Consider the following 20,055-nt stretch of genomic DNA (forward strand, 5'->3'; position numbering starts at 1 on the left):
TGTTATTCTTGTTTAGCTCAAATTAACATTGCAAAGAATACCGTTGTCACATAATTGTTTCAGTTCTCCTTACATTCTAAATGGAATGCCACAGAAGGCAGAAGCTGAAAAGCAGGGGCAGTGAGTGTTCTAATTTTATTTCTAACAATGCTTCCTGTTTTTGACATTTGCTACTCAGAAGCTCAGTACAATTAGGGACAGCACATTACCGTGACTGCTCACCAGTTAGAGAAATCTGTAGCTAACTTATAAACGTTGTATTAGTGGACAGACTAAAGGAACACCATCTATTATAAAAACAGAGGTAGGGATATTGTCAGTATCTGTCATGTGTTTTATACTATTTTATGTTTTATGTGACCTGGCAAGAGAATCTAAATATTTATTTATCTTTCGAACCTGATAGACTATGTCATGCTAACATGATTATTTGGGGTGGTTTCCTGGAACCAGATTAATGCTAGTCCTGTAATAAAATCTATGGAGAATCACAATTGAAATTGCTAGTTGAATTGAACAATTGCTTGTTGGTGTGGTTTACTGCTATGTTGTATTGAGACAATTTGCATTGTTATGTAGTGGTTGTCATGTTGGGAGAAGCCTTCATCAGAGTCTTCAGGTACAGGGAAGAGGATTGTGACCCCCATTCCACAAAGGCTCAGGAACGTCCACCACATCCTGCCCCCAATATAATTCTGACCCCAGGTTCAATGTCAGGTAAGCATTTGGGATTTGTCTGAAATGCTGCATGTTTTTCTGGATCAGTAGAATATGCTTTATCTTACAATGTTCATAGATGATGAGTATGATGTTTTATAATTGTTTTCATTTTTTATTGCCATATTTTTAAATGTGCTTCTGGTGTATTGACTGCATAGGAAACATGGAAGGTCTGGTGCAGTCTGATCCTAGAGTGACAACCAGGCTCAGTGATGCCCTCACCATCCCCAATAGCCACTGTGATGACTATGGTGACCTGGAGCTCTATCGCTCCTGGTGCTGCACCACCTTCTGCAAAGACTACCCCGACCTGCAGCTCAGAGGGGACCATGTGGGAAACAGGAGCTCAGAGAGCCCGCGGCTGGAGAATGAGGGGTTCGAAGGACCACTTCTTCAATCTCAGGACCTGGGAGAGCTGGAGGCCTTGGAACCCACAGGGCCTGTGGAGCCTAGGGTGCAGGTGGAGTCCCAGCCCCTGCAGGATGAGGGTTGCCTGGTCATGGACAACAGCATCATCACCCTGAACAGGGAGCCTCTATCCAATTCCATGCTGAACGGCTATCTGGAGAGTAAGCTGCTGGAGGTGTACAGACAGCACATGCAGGACAGCCTGGCCCGGGGCAGCTCTCCCCTGGTCCAGACACCTCCCCAGGGCCTGATACCAGCCCCAGTAATGCAGCTCAGCCTGCATCTCTGTCAGGACCACGGCCTGGACTCCAGTACGGCCCAGAGCATCGTCATCCACTACCTTAGCACCTACACCGTGGCTAGCTCCCACTTCAGCTCCCCCAACCTGCGCATCTCCAACCCTGAGCCTAGAAGAAAGCCCACCTGACTGAAACCAGCAGTAGTTTCACTTTGTCCTCCAACTAACATACTTGACAATGGTCTACAGTTTTAGTTTCGTTTTCTCTGTACTGAATCTGTATACTTGGTGGTCAGTTGTATTGCATTCGGTTCAATAGGTAAATTAAATTGATTGTTTGGGATGTAGATCCCTTCATTTTGTTAAATTGTTAGAAGAAATATCTTTAGAAAATGCCACAATGTCCATAATATCTACTTCATAAATGCGACCAGTTCCTATAATGCAATACTTGGGAGCCTGAGACAATCCCAAGCTTTCAAGTTGAAGGACAAAGAGGAGACAAACTGTAAGGTGAGGGATAACTTAGTTCTTGTAAGCATCTTGGTTCTTGTTTCTGAGAAATGATTCCTCACAGATATTGCAAATCTGAAATTATATTGTCATAACCACAGACTATTACTAAACAGTAAAAAATAGCTATTTTGCTATCTTGGTTGTCAGAAAGAGTTGGAAAATATTGACACCTGCTGTCATACATAAACATTGCATGTTAACTGCAAGTGTCACATAACATTTTGACAAGAAAGCACATTATACACATCGGTGTCAGATCAACATATCAAGCTCTGCCAAATTTGAAACGCTTTTTAATCTTAGATGCAACTGACTGAATAGAATACATGAATATGCTAAAGCACTGAGCTATTGCCGTCATGTCTTGTGGAGAATAAACTGGCCATTTGAATGGGTAGTGAAATTGACTACACTAAGTGTACAAAACATTAAGAACACCTTCCTACTATTCAGTTGCACCCTCCACCCCCCTTTGCCCTAAGAACAGTCTCAATTCATTGGGGCATGGACTCTACAAGGTGTCGAATGCATTCCACAGGGATGCTGACCCATGTTGACTCCAATGCTTCCCACAGTTGTGTCAAGTTGGCTGAATGTCCTTTGGATGGTGGACCATTCTTGAAACACACAGGAAACTGTTGAGTGTGAAAAACCCAGCAGCGTTGCAGTTCTTAACACAAGCAGGTGCGCCTGGCACCTACTACCATACCCTGTTCCAGGGCACTAAAATATTTTTTCTTGCCCATTCACCCTCTGAATGGAACACATACACATGCCATGTCTCAATTGTCTCAAGGCTTAAAAATCATTTTTGAACCTGTCTCCTTCCCTTCATCTACACTGATTAAAGTGGATTTAACAGGTGATACTAACAAGGGAACATAGCTTTCACCTGGATTTACCTGGTCAGTCTATGTCATGGAAAGAGCATGTGTTCTTAATGTTTTGTCCACTCAGTGTATAAAAGTATACTAAACATAAGGTGCATATCAGACACTTTCTGGTTTAGCCATGACAGGTTGTTATTTTACCTCTGAGGAGGCCTATTGATCTAGATCACTGTCAATCATATCAAGTGAATGTCATGACTCAGGTGGGTAGCTTCATTTCAGAAATCCCCCTCTTAGGCATCAAAGGCAGGGATGTATGACTGGCAAGGTTTATGTGAGTGTGACTATATGATAGCATGTGCTAGAAATGCATGCATTTTATTTTAGATGGGTGCATCTAATGTGAAAACCAGTATCGAGTGATTTTAAGCATGGTTAGTATATGCTGCTTGGGAGAGGATTAACAGTAAACCGGTGTGTGTGGGGAGCAAGTGCCAATGCCACCACTTCACACCCTGTCGGGAGCCACTGGGTCATCCACCAGCCAAGCCAAGGACTATTAGCATGGCACTGTTAGAGCAGCATAGGAGTGGGTAATGGTCAATGATTATGGTGCCCATGCCTCTGATAATTTACCAGAACCAAATGTTCATGTTTATGAATTTTGATGCCATTTTACACCATATAGTGAGACGTATGGGGAGACTTCAATAAAGATACAAGAAATGGGCAGATCTCCAAAGAGTTAGTAATAGGCTTAGCAGGGAAAGATGTCATCATCACCCAGCACAGTGAGGACTGAATTATTAACCATATCCTGGTGGGACTCAGTGGAATGAAGTTCGAGGGCCTGTAATGATGTGTTGTGCAACAGAATCATGTAGTGTGCTCACACCATATATAGTTGATTGTAGTTGTAGTAGTTATTTTGGCTATAGGTCGATAAGTATCTACACAAGGTGTATTTTCCATATAATAAAACATGGGAACATCAGAAAGAAATGATAAGCACATACCCCAGCATTTGTCATGATGTGGTTTTACAGTAACTGAGATATTTGTAACTAACTGAAAAAAAAGACTGTCATTCAATTGTATCTTGCATGTTTTGTTTGAGTCATTACTTCAATGTAAATTGCAGGGTGACCCACTTTTAATATGCCCCCCCATACAGGCATTGATGCAAGCATCACTAGGTTTCTATTGGTTAAAACACAATTGCTTCGGTTCTGTTCCTACTCATATTGGTTGGAACTGGAAACAGTTAAGGGGGTGAACATATTCCTGATAAAAAAGGTTAAAAAAATAAAATAATATGCTTAATTTTTATGCCTTACGTTCAGCTGCCAATGTTTCTCTATAAAGGCATCAGGTAATTATATATTATTGCACCATTCCCTGTGTCTCTGGAATGAAGCATGTGATGCTGCGGTGTGCAGGGGAGGGAGGGGTTGAAAGACTTTCTCACTCAGAGAGAGACTCGCTTCTCTACACAGTACAGTGGGGTCGGCAGGTAGGCTACTGTTGAGTGTGTGTGTGTGTGTATGAGAGAGAGAGAGAGAGAAAGAGGCGGCTGAGTCGTTTCTGTGAGCGCGTGGACTGCACCATAGCATTCCGTACCCAGGATACTGTCACCAGCCATGCCTTTACCCAGTAAGGTGCACTTATATTATTTGATCTCTGGTATACCGATGCAACATTTCTGATTTGCGACACCCGATTTTCATGCTCTATCAAGTCCTTGTTTGAAGGATTTGAAGACATCGATGATGGCCCTCGTGATGGAACCTATAAGCAAATGGACACCTAAGCAAGTGCTGGATTGGATGAAAGGTAATGATTATAAAACATGTTTCTTTTCATTTGCATGATACTGACAGAATACATTTTGAAGCGACTAACATGGATATGTGTAAATTTGTTATATTTTATCTGAATACGTGGTTTAACAAATTGGGGCTGATTTGAGCTAAAACGCTGCTATTCTTTGCATTGAAATATTGATCGTGTGCCATTTTGTGTATCCGACCCTGATGTAGAAGCGCGCTATTCAGTGTTTCCTAATTATCGCCCTGGCCTGATGTAGGCTACGCATTTGTAGAACACCAACCAGATACTCAGACCAACTTATTATGCTACGTGTAAAGGTGTTCAACAGTCAGTTTACCTATAAAAGGTTCACATGTAGATTACCTCATACCATAAAGACTGCGTGCCCCCCCCCCTCTCTAACGCATACACACACACACACACACACACACACACACACACACACACACACACACACACACACACACACACACACAGATTGAATAAGTGTTGGCATCAATTGAGGCGTTTGCAAAACTAGCACCATGGACAGCGAACCTACCTTATTTGATAATACGTTGACAGAGACTATGATTTACATTGCTACAAAAATCCACCATTGTGGGTAGGGATAAGGAACACATTGCAGGTTACAAGCTAATCGAACTGGACAGCAGCTTTTGCAACCACAATTGTCAATTTCACCTTTAAGATATGCCTTAACTGAACTCAAAATGGTTGGCGTTACGATGTTCAGTGTGTTTTGAAGAGTTCTCCACTATCTGCCTTAACATTCATATTTCTATGAGATAAAATATACCTACCTATAGTTGCTTTTATTATATAGTGTGGGCTAAGTGCACAGCTGAGGTGAAGTACCCCTTAGGTAAGACCAAGTGGATGACAAAACAATTGTTGCGCTACATTACCTGCCATAATCAGATTGTGTGTACTGTTATGTTAGTAGTGGCAGACTTCTGTCATTCTGGAGGTGAAACGTTAATTGACAACAAGCCTTCATTGGAAAGAAAGGTGAGCATGAGTAACTTAATGCTTATACATCCAAATGGTTGAATGACGATCAAAAGAAAGACCTTTTAGTTACGCTAACAACCAAACCCAAGTGAGATAGATCTGATCATGTTCTCTCTCACCAGGGCACAAGGATTTACTGTCATCCAACTAAAGAAGCTGTGATGTCAACCCAGACATGGGATGTGTTTTCCCACATACAGTAGTTAGGCCAGCCAAGTGTCAATCCAGAAGTGCATAACCGTGCTTGCTTCTGGCGCTGCTGTCACAGATGTGTTTACAGCCTTCGCAGCAGGGCAGGGCTCGCCTACGGCACAACTTCTGTACAGCTGATACACAACACAACTAGAAGAACTTCAGTTCAGTCTCAAATTCTCCAACCCAAACACCATGGAAAGTGCATAAGCAAGGTGACATCTTTGTCATCTGTTATATTCAATGCTGTAGGCCAACGAATGACGCCAATACACAGTAAAATCTTGACAGTCTATAAGACTGGTAGAATACAACTGACATAAAGAACAGAGCCGGTATCCTAAGGTCATTTGAGACAGAATGGTTGCTGATGTGCAATCTGAGACACAGAGAATGCTGATATGCAAGTTGATAAATGTCTTTGTGCTGCCACAGCTGCAAAGAATATCCACACCCTCTCCACACCGTAAACTGTGTGTTATTGGTTGCTTTTAATCTCTTGTTCTTGAGTGGTTTTTGAAAGGTGGCCAGTGGACACCGTCATGAGGGGAAACTGTCACCTGATTTAAAAAAAAAAAGATCATTAGGGCAATAGAGATTCTATAATTGTGATTATGTAATTCTATAATAAGGGCTTTACACTCCTTGTTACAAAGAACATTGTCTATATATTAGACACTACACACACAAGTAGGCACAGCATGGCACGCACACACACACACACACACACACTAACGCACCGGTTGAGGCATTCATGAAAAACTAGCACCATGGACAGCGAACCTGCCTTGGTAATGCATGCCTTGTATTCATACAACATTCCAACTTTGTGGACCAGGGTGGGCAGTTGGCAAACTAATTGAACTGTACCTCATCTATTTCATAACCACAATTATCTGTGTGTGAGAGTAGGTTCAATGCCAATGAGAGTAAGAGGGAGGGACTGACCTGTTTTTGAGGGCATTGAGGACTCTGGATTATTCCTTTGGGTAAAATGTCGATGTCATTTAGAATGAATACTATATACCTGTTGTATTTCATTCTGTGATAGGTCTGAGGGCAAAAATGAAGAAATATACTGCGAATAATTGACTTCTTCAAGGGGGCTTGCCTCTTGGTCACCAGGAAACTGTTGCCATGGAGCCTTGATAGCTAGAGGAAGGCAACAGAATGGAAATTCCACATGCGGCAAGCTATCAAATGAAAGCACCCTTACAAGAAAAGCATGAAAACAAATTCACATATGGAAAAAAAAAATGATGTGAAAGTTTCACGAGTCAGACACGTGGTTTTCGGAAAACAACGTTTCACATGTATCTTCACCTGAACAAATCACATGGGAAAAATGTAAAGTAGGAAAAACATAGCCTACGTATGATATTTCACATAGAGTCATTTGAAAAGTATTCAGACCCCTTGACTTTTTCCACATTTGTTATTCTAAAATTGATTAAATCGTTTTCAACCCCCCCATTAACTTACACACAAGACCCCATAATGGCAAAGCAAAAACAGGTTTCTATTTTTCTAAAACTGAAATATTACATTTTCATAAGTATTCAGACCCTTTACTCAGTACTTTGTTGAAGCACCTTTGGCAGCGATTACAGACTTTAATTTTCTTGAGTATGATGCTACAAGCATGGCACACCTGTATTTGAGGAGTTTCTCACATTCTTTTCTGCAGATCCTCTCAAGCTCTGTCAGGTTGGATGAGGAGCATTGCTGCACAGCTATTTTCAGGTCTCTCCAGAGATGATTTGATTAGTTTCAAGTCCGGGCTCTGGCTGGGCCACTCAAGGACATTCAGAGACTTGTCCCAAAGCCTGTCCTGCATTGTCTTGGCTGTGTGCTCAGGGTCGTTGTCCTGTTGGAAGGAGAACCTACACCCCAGTCTGAGATCCTGAGCGTTCTGGAGCAGGTTTTCATCAAGGGTCTCTCTGTACTTTGCTCTGTTCATTTTTCCATCAAACCTGACTAGTCTCCCAGTCTCTGTCGCTGAAAAACATCCCCACTGCATGATGCTGCCACCACCATGCTTCACCGTAGGGATGGTGTCAGGTTTCCTCCAGATGTGACGCTTGGCATTCAGGTCAAATAGTTCAATTTGGGTTTCATCAGACCAGAACATTTTGTTTCTCATGGTCTGAGAGTCCTTTAGGTGCCTTTTGGGAAATTCCAAGTGGGCTCACATGTGCCTTTTACTGAGAAATGGATTCCGTCTGGCCACTCTACCATAAAGGCCTGATTGGTGATGTGCTGCAGAGATGGTTGTTCTTCTGTAAGGTTATCCCATCTCCACAGAGGAACTCTGGAGCTCTGTCAGAGTGCCCATTGGGTTCTTGGTCACCTCCCTGACCAAGGCCCTTCTCCCCCGATTACTAAGTTTGGCCGGGCGGCCAGCTCTAGGAAGAGTCTTGGTGGTTCCAAACTTCTTCCATTTAACAATGATGAAGGCCACTGTTTTCTTGGGAACTTTCAATGCTGCAGACATTTTTTGGTACCCTTCCCCAGATCTGTGGCTTGACACAATCCTGTCTCGGAGCTCTAAGGACAATTCCTTCGACCTCATGGCTTGGTTTTTGCTCTGACATGCACTGTCAACTGTGGGACCATTGACAGGTGTGTGCCTTTCCAAATCATGTCCAATCAATTGAATTTACCACAGGTGATCGCCAATCAGGTTGTAGAAACATATCACGGATGATCAATGGAAACAGGATGCACCTGAACAAGGCTTTAAATGTAACAAAATGTGGAAAAAGGGAAGAAGTCTGAATACTTTCCGAATGCACTGTAGTGGTCAGGATGTTGGCTGCTCCCATAGGAGACCTGTGATATTATATATTTCACATATTATTTTTCAGCTGGATGGACATTAGTGCCCCGATCTCCCATGGGAGAAGCCAACATGTTGACCATTAGACCAAGAGGGACAATACCCATTATTGAAGTCGCCATGAGAAACCACTACTCTTTGATGTGCATTTTCCCATTTTAATGTCAAGTAGGGCTGTCAATTGATAAAAAATATAATTGAGTTTATTGCAGTATTTGATGTGATTAATCATGACTAATTGCATATTGACATATTTGATTTGTCCAAAGTAACAGTAAGCAAAATCAGGTAAATTTATAAACACACCTTTTTTAACCTCACATTGTTTTTTTGTTGTTGTATAGATTATGTATCTTGGATGTTTTCAGTGAATTTTGAACGCTTTCAGACAATGCAATAAAAAAGTGCCCAAAAATGACAAAAAGTGAACTTGAGTTAACTGTCAAGATAGCGCTAGTTTTAACATGGTAGCCCTTTACACATATATACGGGTTGAAAACTGCAGGTATGAGCACTGATAAACGCAGTTGCTCTACAGTAACATGCTTTAAATTACGTCAGAGTTCAGGCTCTTCACTTCACAGCGCTGTATGGGTTTTGACTAATGATGTGTATGAACCCTAGATTGCGTTGCTATGTATTGGCAATTGAGAGACGCTGAAAACACAAGTCGGCTATATTGGCACTCCCAAGTAAGAGCAGTCCTCCATAGGAATTAATGGAAGTACATGTATTTAAGTATTTATTTGCTGTACTGGGGACAGTAACATTAGTACTCTCAAAAAAAATTAAGGAATGTAATTTTGTATTTTTTTCATGTTTAGCTAACATAATATAATTGAAAAGTTTGCATTACGTTTTCTGTAATAGAATACATGTGTCAAAAATGAATGTAGACATTCATAAATGCATTTATATAGCTTCCGAAATCTTTTTTTTTTTTACAATGGAGTAGGAGTACCAAGGTGGCTGCGCAGTGGTTTCAATACAGCGCCCCCTGTTAGTCATCCAGGGTTTATATACATCATTGGTTTTGACTGACAGCTGTTCTGAATTTGAGCATCGCACGCGACAAGAAGTAACCTCCATCCCTCCGGCTAATTGGGCAACTTTAGTAAATATTTTGTTGTCTGAGTGAGGGAAATGTTGTAAATTAATAGAACTCTATGTACTTTGAAAGATGAGACGTTGAGGATTATAATAAATACCGCTTTGATGTCATACAAGCAAGCCAAAAACCTGACTAAATGTGCACTTCACATTTCCATATAATTCAATTATGGCTTTACACTTCTTGTTACAAAGAACAGTGTCTATATATTAGACACTACACACACAGGTAGGCACAGCATGGCACGCACACACACACACACACCAATGCACCAGTTGATGCGTTCATGAAAAACTAGCACCATGGACAGCGAACCTGCCTTGGAAATTCATGCCTTGCATTCATACTACGCTCCAACATTGTGGATCAAGGTAGGGCAGTTGGCAAACTAATTGAACTGTACCTAATCTATTTCATAACCAGAATTATCTGTGTGTGAGAATAGGTTCAATGCCAATGAGAGTAAGAGGGAGGGACTGACCTGTTTTTGAGGGCATTGAGGACTCTGGATTATTCCCTTGGGTAAAATGTCAATGTCATTTTTGATCAACGTTTATGATCACTATGTTTGATGTAAAGTTACAAGGTGACATGGCGTCGTACCCTGGCTTGTTTTGAACAGAATTAGCGTATGTTTGTATATTGTCAAGAACATTCGCAGAGGAACACACACCTGAATTCACTCATTACTCTTTTCAACACGCACCAAAATTACGATATTTCTCTGAATTACCTTGTGAAAGAACAACACTGCAAGGTCGTATTTTATAACTTAGCTAGTCATTTTGGCAATACAATAAGCTTTCAAATGATGCCCACTTGACCCAGATTTATAATGGGCCATTTGTGGGTTGCGTAAACAACAAAAGTAATTGTATGATCGCGGGCATGCAGCGTTGTGTTCCAAACAAAACAACTACAAGTGTGCTTGCCCTAGTTCCTCAACGGTACAGCTAGGAGATCTCAAAAAAGAACCGTATAGTTGAAGACTCTTCTTTAAGTCATTAAAGTGCAGTGAAATTACTTAGGAGCTATGCACACTTTGGAGAGCTGTGTGGCCACTTGGAGACACCAGTTAGTCCTCTCACTCAAACCCTTGTCATTTTTTGTCTTATGTTGCACCTATCCCACATTTTCCAGGAATATTCTTATCATGTTATTGCGTGTATCCAGAGTATTTTCAGATTTCGTTAACAACAAATGCGGCGAAAAGTAGAGTGAATGTACAGTATAATATAATCAACAGTGTAATGTTTGGATTCAGTCTTGTGTCAGGTGAACTGTTGTGTCCTCAACTTTGGTCTAATAATCTTCCTATAATCTCCAAACTGTTCCGTTTCAATGGCAAAAGTGCATATAGATGGCAGAATTCAGATATGACGTCTTGTTTTGTCGGTATCCACTGAGTTTTGGTTTAATTAAGAAGAAATGTGTGGTAAATGCATGTGGTCCTCCATCTTTATGTACCTCCGCTATTGCTACCATGCTTATGCAAATGCTTTTCAGATTTCTTCTGTGAAGAATCATTTCAGTTTAGTCCTATCCATATAGGCCAATTCCAATGAGTGTAAAGGGTTAAAGAGGATAAATAAGGAGTTATTTTCTCTTGGCTTCTTCTAACAGTCACTAACCAAGGTATGAAGAAGAGTGGCCTGCGGGCTGCAACATTAACAATGGCTCAGAAATCATTTTAAAAACATGTTTTTAACGCACTTCATTTGTTATACTCTGGTAGGCTTAGTTAACTTTTTACAGAATGGCATTACATACATTTCAATGCCATATGCGGAAACATTGCTACTGCCACATGTTAACACCACCTTTTCATGTTTGGTGAGTAACACTATTTCAACACCACATGTAAGTTTCCAAATGTGAAAGTTAGATTTTCACATGTGCTGGTTTCTTACATGTGAAACTGCAAATTTGATTTTCACATGTGAATGGTTTTCACATGTGAAACTACAAATGAGATTTTCACGTGATTGTTTTCTACTTGTTAAAATGCAATTCCATATGTGAAAGTGAGATTTTCACATGTGGAGTCTTCTAACATGTGAAACTGCGAATTTCACATGTGCAACTGTAATTTTTTTTTTCTCACATGTGAAGAGGTGGTGTTAACATGTGACCTTTAAATGTAATACATGTGAAAATATGACTTCACATGTGAAAACAGCTATTCCACATGTGAAACTGCAAACAAGACATGTGTCAAGGGCAGCCATTGATGATCATTACTGTATATGGATGCATGAACGTGCGCACGCACACACAAATGCACATGCATACACAACCCCCCCCCCCCCCCCCCCTCACACATACACACACAAATGCACATGCATACACAAACACCCACCCCCACACACACACAAATGCACATGCATACACAACCCCCCCCCCCCCACACACACACACACACACATACGCACATGCTTTCACAAATTTCACTCCCACGAACGTACTGTGGAGACACAAACACACCCACACACAAGGCCATCAATTTTTATGTCAAGGCCACTGTGTGCTCAGAGAAACATTTCTTAGGACCCTTATTGAGCCTCGATTCTGTTACTTAGAATGAGGTCGGGGCTGCAGCACACAAGACGGCAAGACAAGTGTTCGCCACATACAAATGGGGAACATAGTTCAGATGACTATACAGACTGTATAGATCGAGGTCAGTATTGAATAGATGTACCCTGAGTCATCTGTATATGGCTCTGAATGTATCATCCTTTGATCTACCTAGGCAACATCAAGCTGGCTAATTTGGCCCCTGTTGAATGCCTGTGGCCATGGATGTGTGTGTGCTGGGCTTTGGTGTGTTGACATGGCCCAGCCGGTGTGTGTAATGTGGGTCAGCTCTGTGCTGTGGCCTGCTCTGCTCCAATATGCTCTGTGGCTGGAGATGAGTCATCTCCCGGGAGCCATGGATGGATGCTATGGTTGAAAGCCGAGACTCTGCTAGTCTGCTCTGCTGCTTTCTGGGCTCCTCTCTCTCTCTCTCTCTCTCTCTCTCTGTGCCGCCTGGCCCGATGTACATGGCTCCAACACAGAATGCTGCAGTGGACTCTGTGTGTCTGTGTGGCTCTGCTGTGCTCTGATAAGGATGGCTTTAATACGCTGTGGTGAGAGTGGTTTATCTCCTAGACTAGTCCCGTTTCTCTCTTTCCCGTTATGTTCTGCTCTACACAAAGAGCAGCTCAACTGGTAGACTGGTTCTGTTCAGTTCTCTGGAGTTGAAACGTGAATGGTTGAAAGCATGCTTCTGGTATTATGTAGGAATTAACACAAAAAATGACTGAATTGGAAAATGAGTTTTTAGAGTCAAAGCAGCCTGGTAGGGGTTACAAATCTTTTTTTTTACAGCAATTAGTCTGAATCTGCCAATCACACAGCACTTTATACAACTCTGTTATATTTATAGCTTTCATGGTATATTTCAAACTTAAATAATTCAAAATAAATCAGCACAATTTGCATTCCATACACCTAGTGAATGAGTTAGATGTTGACAGTAAAGGAGACAAATACATACTATTAGAACAAAGGTGTGCCTAACATAGATTCCCCCCTCATTGTGTGTCCCCCATGCAGGCCTGGATGACTGTCTGCAGCAGTACATTAAAAACTTTGAGAGGGAGAAGATCAACGGGGAGCAGCTTCTCCACATCACCCACCAGGAGCTGGAGGAGCTGGGGGTCACCCGCATCGGACACCAGGAGCTCATCCTGGAGGCTGTGGACCTACTCTGTGCCCTGGTGAGGAGTTCATCTAGACATGCAGGGCTGGAGTCAGGAGAGATGGTCAGGGCAAAGGGCTGTAGAGTTAGACCTCTTGTTTGCGGACATGACAGAATAACTTTACTATCGATGCCTTCCAGTGCAACCAAGCCAGTGCAGTCCAGTGCAACCAAGCCAGTGCTCCAACTAGAGAAACACGGTGGACGTGCAGGAGATGTCCAGCTAGCCTAGTTGCTAGATCTGTTTGTGCACCGTTTGAGAGACAAGGCATGACAGACAAGATTGAAGACAATAAAAGGTCAGTAGAAAGTGTCGCTTTATTATCTACAGCCGTCATCAGTGTTATCTGCTGAGTAACAAGGAGTAGAGGAGAGAGGCAGCAGCAGTGCTCAGTGACCAGGGCTAGAGAGGTAGAGCTGAGGCTAGGGCCAGAGTCGCGGCGATGATTTGTGTCCGTTGGAGCTAAAGGCTAATTCAGATTCATTGGTGAATTGTATCCTTTTTTCCTAGATAGAGGTGGAGTGGGAGGAGACTGTGCTGATAGAGGTGGAGTGTAAGGAGCCTGTGCTGATAGAGGTGGAGTGGGAGGAGCCTGTGCTGATAGAGGTGGAGTGGGAGGAGCCTATGCTGATAGAGGTGGAGCGGGGGGAGTCTGGGCTGATTAGAGGTGGAGCGGGGGGAGTCTGGGCTGATTAGAGGTGGAGCGGGAGGAGCCTGTGCTTATAGAGGTGGAGTGTAAGGAGCCTGTGCTGATAGAGGTGGAGTGGGAGGAGCCTGTGCTGATAGAGGTGGAGTGGGAGGAGCCTATGCTGATAGAGGTGGAGCGGGAGGAGCCAAGGCTGATTAGAGGTGGAGCGGGAGGAGCCTGTGCTTATAGAGGTGGAGTGTAAGGAGCCTGTGCTGATAGAGGTGGAGTGGGAGGAGCCTATGCTGATAGAGGCGGAGCGGGAGGAGCCTGTGCTGTGTGCATCAGTAAGGGAGGCATGTAATGGGTGTCGTTAGTCTTGGTGTATGATGACTCATACAGAGAGAATCAGGCGTGGGCATGGGAAGAGCCCTGTTAGAGCGAGCTAAGAGCTCTGTATTAACTTGACTGATTCAGAGAGGGGCCACACAGCACACGTCCTCTCTGATGGGCTGAGGAAGTGTCTGATAATAGATCCATAGGCCTAGACAGCAGCAGCTGGGAGGGAGTGTGTGTGTGCGCGTGTGTGTGTGTGAGAGGCTGCCTGTGTGTGAGGTGTGTGTGGAGCTAGCTGAGGTTAGTGTGTGATTCCCTGTGACAGAGCGGCCTACAGCAGAACATCATTAGAGTGCCTGGACTGCCTGAGACCCAACATCTCCACACAGACAACCACACACATGTAATCTGTGTCTGTTAATTAGATGGTCTGATGGGGGCTGCCTGGGTGTGTGTGTCAGAATGTGTGTGAATGTTGAGCAGAATGTCCCTCCTTTATGTTCACATAGGGGGCTATAGTATAAGTTTGCGACTGTGTGAGCGTGTGTATATGAGTCTGTGAACATGTGCATATGTGCTAAGACAGTATAGTGTGTGTTCTGCATCCCATCTCCATTATAGTGATGTGCTGTGATTATCATTGGATGCTGGGACATGTCCCCATTGATCCTGGCAAAATGCACTACAGCTGAACATTGCGTCACTCTGCTGAGAGGAGGCTGACATGAGTAATGACTGTACTGGAGGAGACCTACAGGTGGAGGGGACAGGAGAGACAGGACACGGACGTGGTCATGCACACGCACACACACACACTGCCTTATTACTGGCCTGACCAAAACGGATGTATGCTGAATAGGTCTCAGTCCCTCTGCTCTGCTTGTGTAAGACAAGACTCTCTGCAGATCAATTGTTGAAATTAATTTATCTTTCCTGGGTTGATTATGTGAGTGTGATGGATTGAAAGACAATACAGGCTTAGTGTCAGTGTGACCGCTGACTCACTTTGACATCAAACTGAGGGTCGGTTGTTCCTGGGAGTTAGATAATTGTTCATCAGTCGGCAGTGACCAGACAGACAGACAGACAGACAGACAGACAGGGCTCTGCTGCTGAGTTGTTGATGTAATAGGGATTTTGCTCCCACCAAATTACAAAAGACATTACAGCCATCAGAGGAAAGTGTCCCCTCCATGCAGTGACGCCTCTCTCTGCCTGAATGGCTCACTGAAAGGAAGGTAGCAGGGAAATGGCTGAGCTGGTCAGTACTCACCACCACCTAGCAGCATAATGGTGTGTTTTCTCTACAGTGGGTCGACTGCCAAGAACAAGGCCTTATTATTGTGCCGCTTAGCTTATTTGCATGGATGTACAGTATAACATATTTAATTCTCCCCCGCCTTTTATCCCTTGTCATCCTCTGCATTGACGTAAATAGGTGACTAGCGATGGAGAAGCCCCCATAAAGAGCAGCCTGATCAGACAGCAGCACATTACTTTGATATTTTGAATGAAAGAGGAAAATCAATAAGGGAAGAAGAAGCTATGGAAACACTGGGCTTGTTGTAATTAAGAGTGACAAAGCCAGGAGTCACCATGACAACTGGGCTGGGCTGGGCTTAGCTACATTGTTGTGGGTTAGACAGGAAGGAGGTATTTCTCCATGGTGACAGTGACTAATGTTGACTAGACACGGAGAATCAGAGACAACTATTCACACACAGGCACACATCTCTAACAGACACACTATTGTGACAACGAGTATGACAGATGAGTGGTCTTCATTGTGTCTATGATGAAGCAAGCATCCCTTTATGTTTACTTGAATAACTCTAGATCCAAAGGATAAAGCTGTCCACCTGGTATGGTAGCTAAATTAAGAGGGAAATCTGAGATTATCTGAGATTATGTGACTGAAGGGATTTGTCTCTATATGTCTCTGGCATTTAGATCTTATATGCACTATACATTTGCTGCAGCACTGTTCTGTATGAGCTTTCTAATACAAGTACTGAATATGTCAGTCACACCACAATGTCATTGCAAGTTACTGCTATTTCTCCACGTGAACTTAATGTATCCACATTTTAACTTTAAAGTTAAACACTTCTGGGAGCATACTGGACCATGGTCTAAGGGTACTGTACGCTCTGTTCCAGAATTATGGTCTGGAGACTGAGAACCTGCGTACCCTATCCCACAAGCTCAATGCCTCAGCCAAGAACCTGCAGAACTTCATCACAGGGAGGCGTCGAGGTGGCCATTATGATGGCCGGGCCTCACGCAGGCTGCCCAACGACTTCCTCACCTCCGTGGTGGACCTCATCGGAGCAGCCAAGAACCTGCTGGCCTGGCTGGACAGGTGGGTGTTACATCTCAGCTTCGGGGGTTGAGATTGATGCATCGGAACATCCCAGTTTTGTTAGACTTAGAGTAGCTTATTTTCCCCAGAGGAACTTCATTTGCGTATGCCTAATAGTTTATATATGGTTCTCTTTCATTGTAAAGTTGTTGGGGAAGGCAAGTACTGTCTTATGCAGAGATGTTTCTCTTTTTTATCTCACGGACTGCTCTGCCCTCTCCTATCCTCTGATGTCTGATCCCTGCATATTGTACTTTCTTCCCTCTTGCCAGATCCCCATTTGTCAGTGTGACAGAGTACTCCTTACTGAAGAACAATATTGTTCAACTGTGCCTGGAGTTAACCACCATAGTACAGCAGGTGAGTTGTCCAGGGGTGGGTAAAGGTTAATTCATTAACTAGTTAGTGCATCAATATGTCTCTGACAGAACACTTGGCTATATACCTCCATTTTATAATTCTGTTAGTTTTGTCGGGAATAGATGAAGGCCGACTGAAAATAACTTTCCTGTTTTAAATACTCTCAAGAGACAGTCTGCCAACTAAATTCATTTCACTGCACTTGGGATACTTGCATCTGTCTCATCTGATAGGGGCTCAGTTTTATTTTAATGTTTTAAAAAAACATTAGTTCTCTAACTGGTTTTAATTGTCTTGCAGGACTGCACGGTGTATGAAACAGAAAACAAAATTCTTCATGTGGTGAGTTTTGGGTTTCCTTCTATGGGGTTTAATGCCCACAAGACCTACAAATCTTATTATCAATCATTAACTGCCACCTAATACTTAATCTTAGTTAACAGTCATAAAATAAGCAACAGTAGTCAGTAAACAGTAAAAATTATCAAACGTTTTCACAATAAGTGGCATCTGAATCATCCAACGTTATATGGGACAATGATTTAAAACACACACACACACACACACACACACACACACACACACACACACACACACACACACACCTTGAATTGGGGCACATGCCCACACTTGAACATGTGATAATACAGTCACACGCGTCCTCCTCATCGACCAGGCAGGCAGCACTATGGAAGAAAAGGGTTTAGATTATTAATAAGAGTGTGTGAGTCTGCCTGTGTATTTCTCAAAAGCCGCAGTTTTAAGGCCTTTGGTTGGCAGTCTGTGTTGAATAATGCAGAACCTCCCTGCTGCTCCCGCGGGCATTCCTGCCTACAGCAATTAGACAGGGAGAGAGATGGTGAGGCAATAATAAAGGAGAAGCTAGGACAAACTATGTACAGGCCAGACGTGTTTTTGTTTGTTTGTGTGTGTGTGTGTGTGTGTGTGTGTGTGACAGAGAGAGAGCAAGAGAGAAAGTGAGAGAGAGCGCAATGGAGAGAGAGCCCAACTGGAGACTAAGGGAATAGATGGAAGGTCATGACTGTGTCACTGTAGCTACGCTGTTCACTGCCAGCAAGTTCTGGTCACTGTGCTACTTTTGGCAGTAATAGAAACCTACGTACAGTACATTTGACTTGACATCTGAAGGACATGACAGTATCCAGCACTGTTCATACAGTGCTGCATAGACCAATGAGAGACCCCCTTTTCCTCAACTTGTTAAACCTGGGAAGGAGAGCCGTAGCTTGCCTTTGAAGAATGCCCTGTGTGTCTCAGATGATGAATAAACCAAAGAATCACTCATTAAAAAACGGGTCAGATTCTCAGATAATTGCATACAGTGTTTCATTCTTGTTGCTCTAAAAACGCAGGCAGGAGAAGAAGAAAGTGACTCCATGCTCTTGTCATCCCCAGTTGGCTCTTTGTCCTTCAAAGTGATACTGTTGAAATCCAGGAAGTGATGCACGATCCCGATGCTCACAATAGACAATGTAGCAGACAGTGCAGTAGTAATACCTTACACTGTGTGGCTTCTTTTCCAGGTAACTGCCAAAATAAAGGAAACACTTGTCGTGTCTTTACTATCATTAAATTGAAGACGTAGTTTTTTAAAATATTATAATTTTTTTATTTTACCCCTTTTTCTCCCCAATTTCGTGGTATCCAATTGTTGTAGTAGCTACTATCTTGTCTCATTGCTACAACTCCCGTACGGGCTCGGGAGAGACGAAGGTTGAATGTCATGCGTCCTCCGATACACAACCCAACCAGCCGTACTGCTTCTTAAATCATTTATTTACTAACTAAGTAATTCACAGAAATGCATAAACTAACAGCAGATAGTTACAAGGAAATAATAACGGAGTTTCCCTAGTGGGATAAACCGGTATCGCGGCTTGGTGAACAAAAGGGGAATTGGGGGTCAACTGAGATGAGACACTACAAAGTTGATAATTATAACAATTGAAATGCTAATCCTTTGCACATGAACGCTCACTCATTCGGGAACAATTGCAATCAATATATATATTTACGCTCAGTGTGTCGTCGGGATCTTTGTTGAAAAGTTTGTTTCTGTTGGAGAGTTCTCTCTCTCTCTCTCTCTCTCTCTCTCTCTCTCTCGGTTAGAATGGATTGTTCAGAACGACATTCGTTCATGTTGTTGTAGGATGGATGTTTCGGCGGTTGTCGTTCTTCGCGTTTAATGATACCGAATTCCTAGCTGCAGACTAGTAATTAATATCAAAGACTTGTTCTTATTCTGTCGGTATCGATAGTCTAAGAGTTTAACCACATGGTATGGTTAAATGATTCAGCAATGGTCTGCAACCTTTGTCCTCCCGTGATTGAGAGAAACATGGTCTACTGAGAATTTCTCAAAGTTGGGGTTTTATTCGGAATTGCAGAAAAGGGTCTGTCCCAGGATGCCTGACCCTAACTGGGCTCATGGGCGGTCCTCTGATTTAGTTAAACTCAAAAGGGAATTGGAGTTTCCTTCATTAAACAGTCCAAAATCACATTACACAATTTTACAAACAGTATCATACTCACTCATTCATCTTATACAACAATTAGAGGTAAACCTCATATCTGAGGCTATTATATAAACAGCATTATGGTAATGTGGCCACACCGTCTCCCATGAGCTTCCCCAAGTTGTAACAAACGGAACAGTTCGTAGCTGGGATCTTCACCGATCTTTTATACCTTCTCCGGAACATACAGTGCCTTGCGAAAGTATTCGGCCCCCTTGAACTTTGCGACCTTTTGCCACATTTCAGGCTTCAAACATAAAGATATAAAACTGTATTTTTTTTTGTGAAGAATCAACAACAAGTGGGACACAATCATGAAGTGGAACAACATTTATTGGATATTTCAAACTTTTTTAACAAATCAAAAACTGAAAAATTGGGCGTGCAAAAT

At 42.7% G+C, this 20,055-nt stretch overlaps 2 protein-coding genes across 3 annotated transcripts in view; both read left to right on the forward strand.

Moving 5' to 3' along the window:
* Nucleotides 1–61: 61 nt before the first annotated feature.
* On the forward strand, nt 62–4,023 carry LOC149980012 (TLR adapter interacting with SLC15A4 on the lysosome-like). The gene is made up of 3 exons (XM_090186542.1): nt 62–304; nt 580–717; nt 879–4,023. Exons 2-3 carry the CDS (start codon nt 588–590, stop codon nt 1,553–1,555), a joined length of 807 nt encoding a protein of 268 aa, XP_090042668.1. The 5' UTR covers nt 62–304; nt 580–587; the 3' UTR covers nt 1,556–4,023.
* A 74-nt stretch (nt 4,024–4,097) lies between these two features.
* The window catches only part of LOC110533820 (connector enhancer of kinase suppressor of ras 2), a 55,495-nt gene continuing 39,537 nt past the window's right edge, over nt 4,098–20,055 (forward strand). The window contains exons 1-5 of one of the 2 annotated variants that reach the window (XM_021618352.3): nt 4,098–4,545; nt 13,299–13,462; nt 16,565–16,767; nt 17,040–17,127; nt 17,428–17,469. In XM_021618352.3, the coding sequence (XP_021474027.2) occupies nt 4,479–4,545; nt 13,299–13,462; nt 16,565–16,767; nt 17,040–17,127; nt 17,428–17,469 (564 nt within the window). In that variant the 5' untranslated portion in view covers nt 4,098–4,478. The remainder of the gene's footprint in view (nt 4,546–13,298; nt 13,463–16,564; nt 16,768–17,039; nt 17,128–17,427; nt 17,470–20,055) is intronic. The other variant, XM_036990212.2, reaches the window with a different exon arrangement.

This window comes from Oncorhynchus mykiss, chromosome 10 (assembly GCF_057628025.1).
Source record: "Oncorhynchus mykiss isolate SJ-2025 chromosome 10, ASM5762802v1, whole genome shotgun sequence".
NCBI classification, from domain to species: domain Eukaryota; kingdom Metazoa; phylum Chordata; class Actinopteri; order Salmoniformes; family Salmonidae; genus Oncorhynchus; species Oncorhynchus mykiss.

Excerpts from the sequence above, each read along its gene's own strand:
- LOC149980012 (XM_090186542.1), top strand. The coding sequence starts at position 588 with ATGTTGGGAGAAGCCTTCATCAGAGTCTTCAGGTACAGGGAAGAGGAT. Across the intron at positions 718-878 it reads GACCCCAGGTTCAATGTCAG|GAAACATGGAAGGTCTGGTG; the intron begins GTAAGCATTTGG and ends TTGACTGCATAG.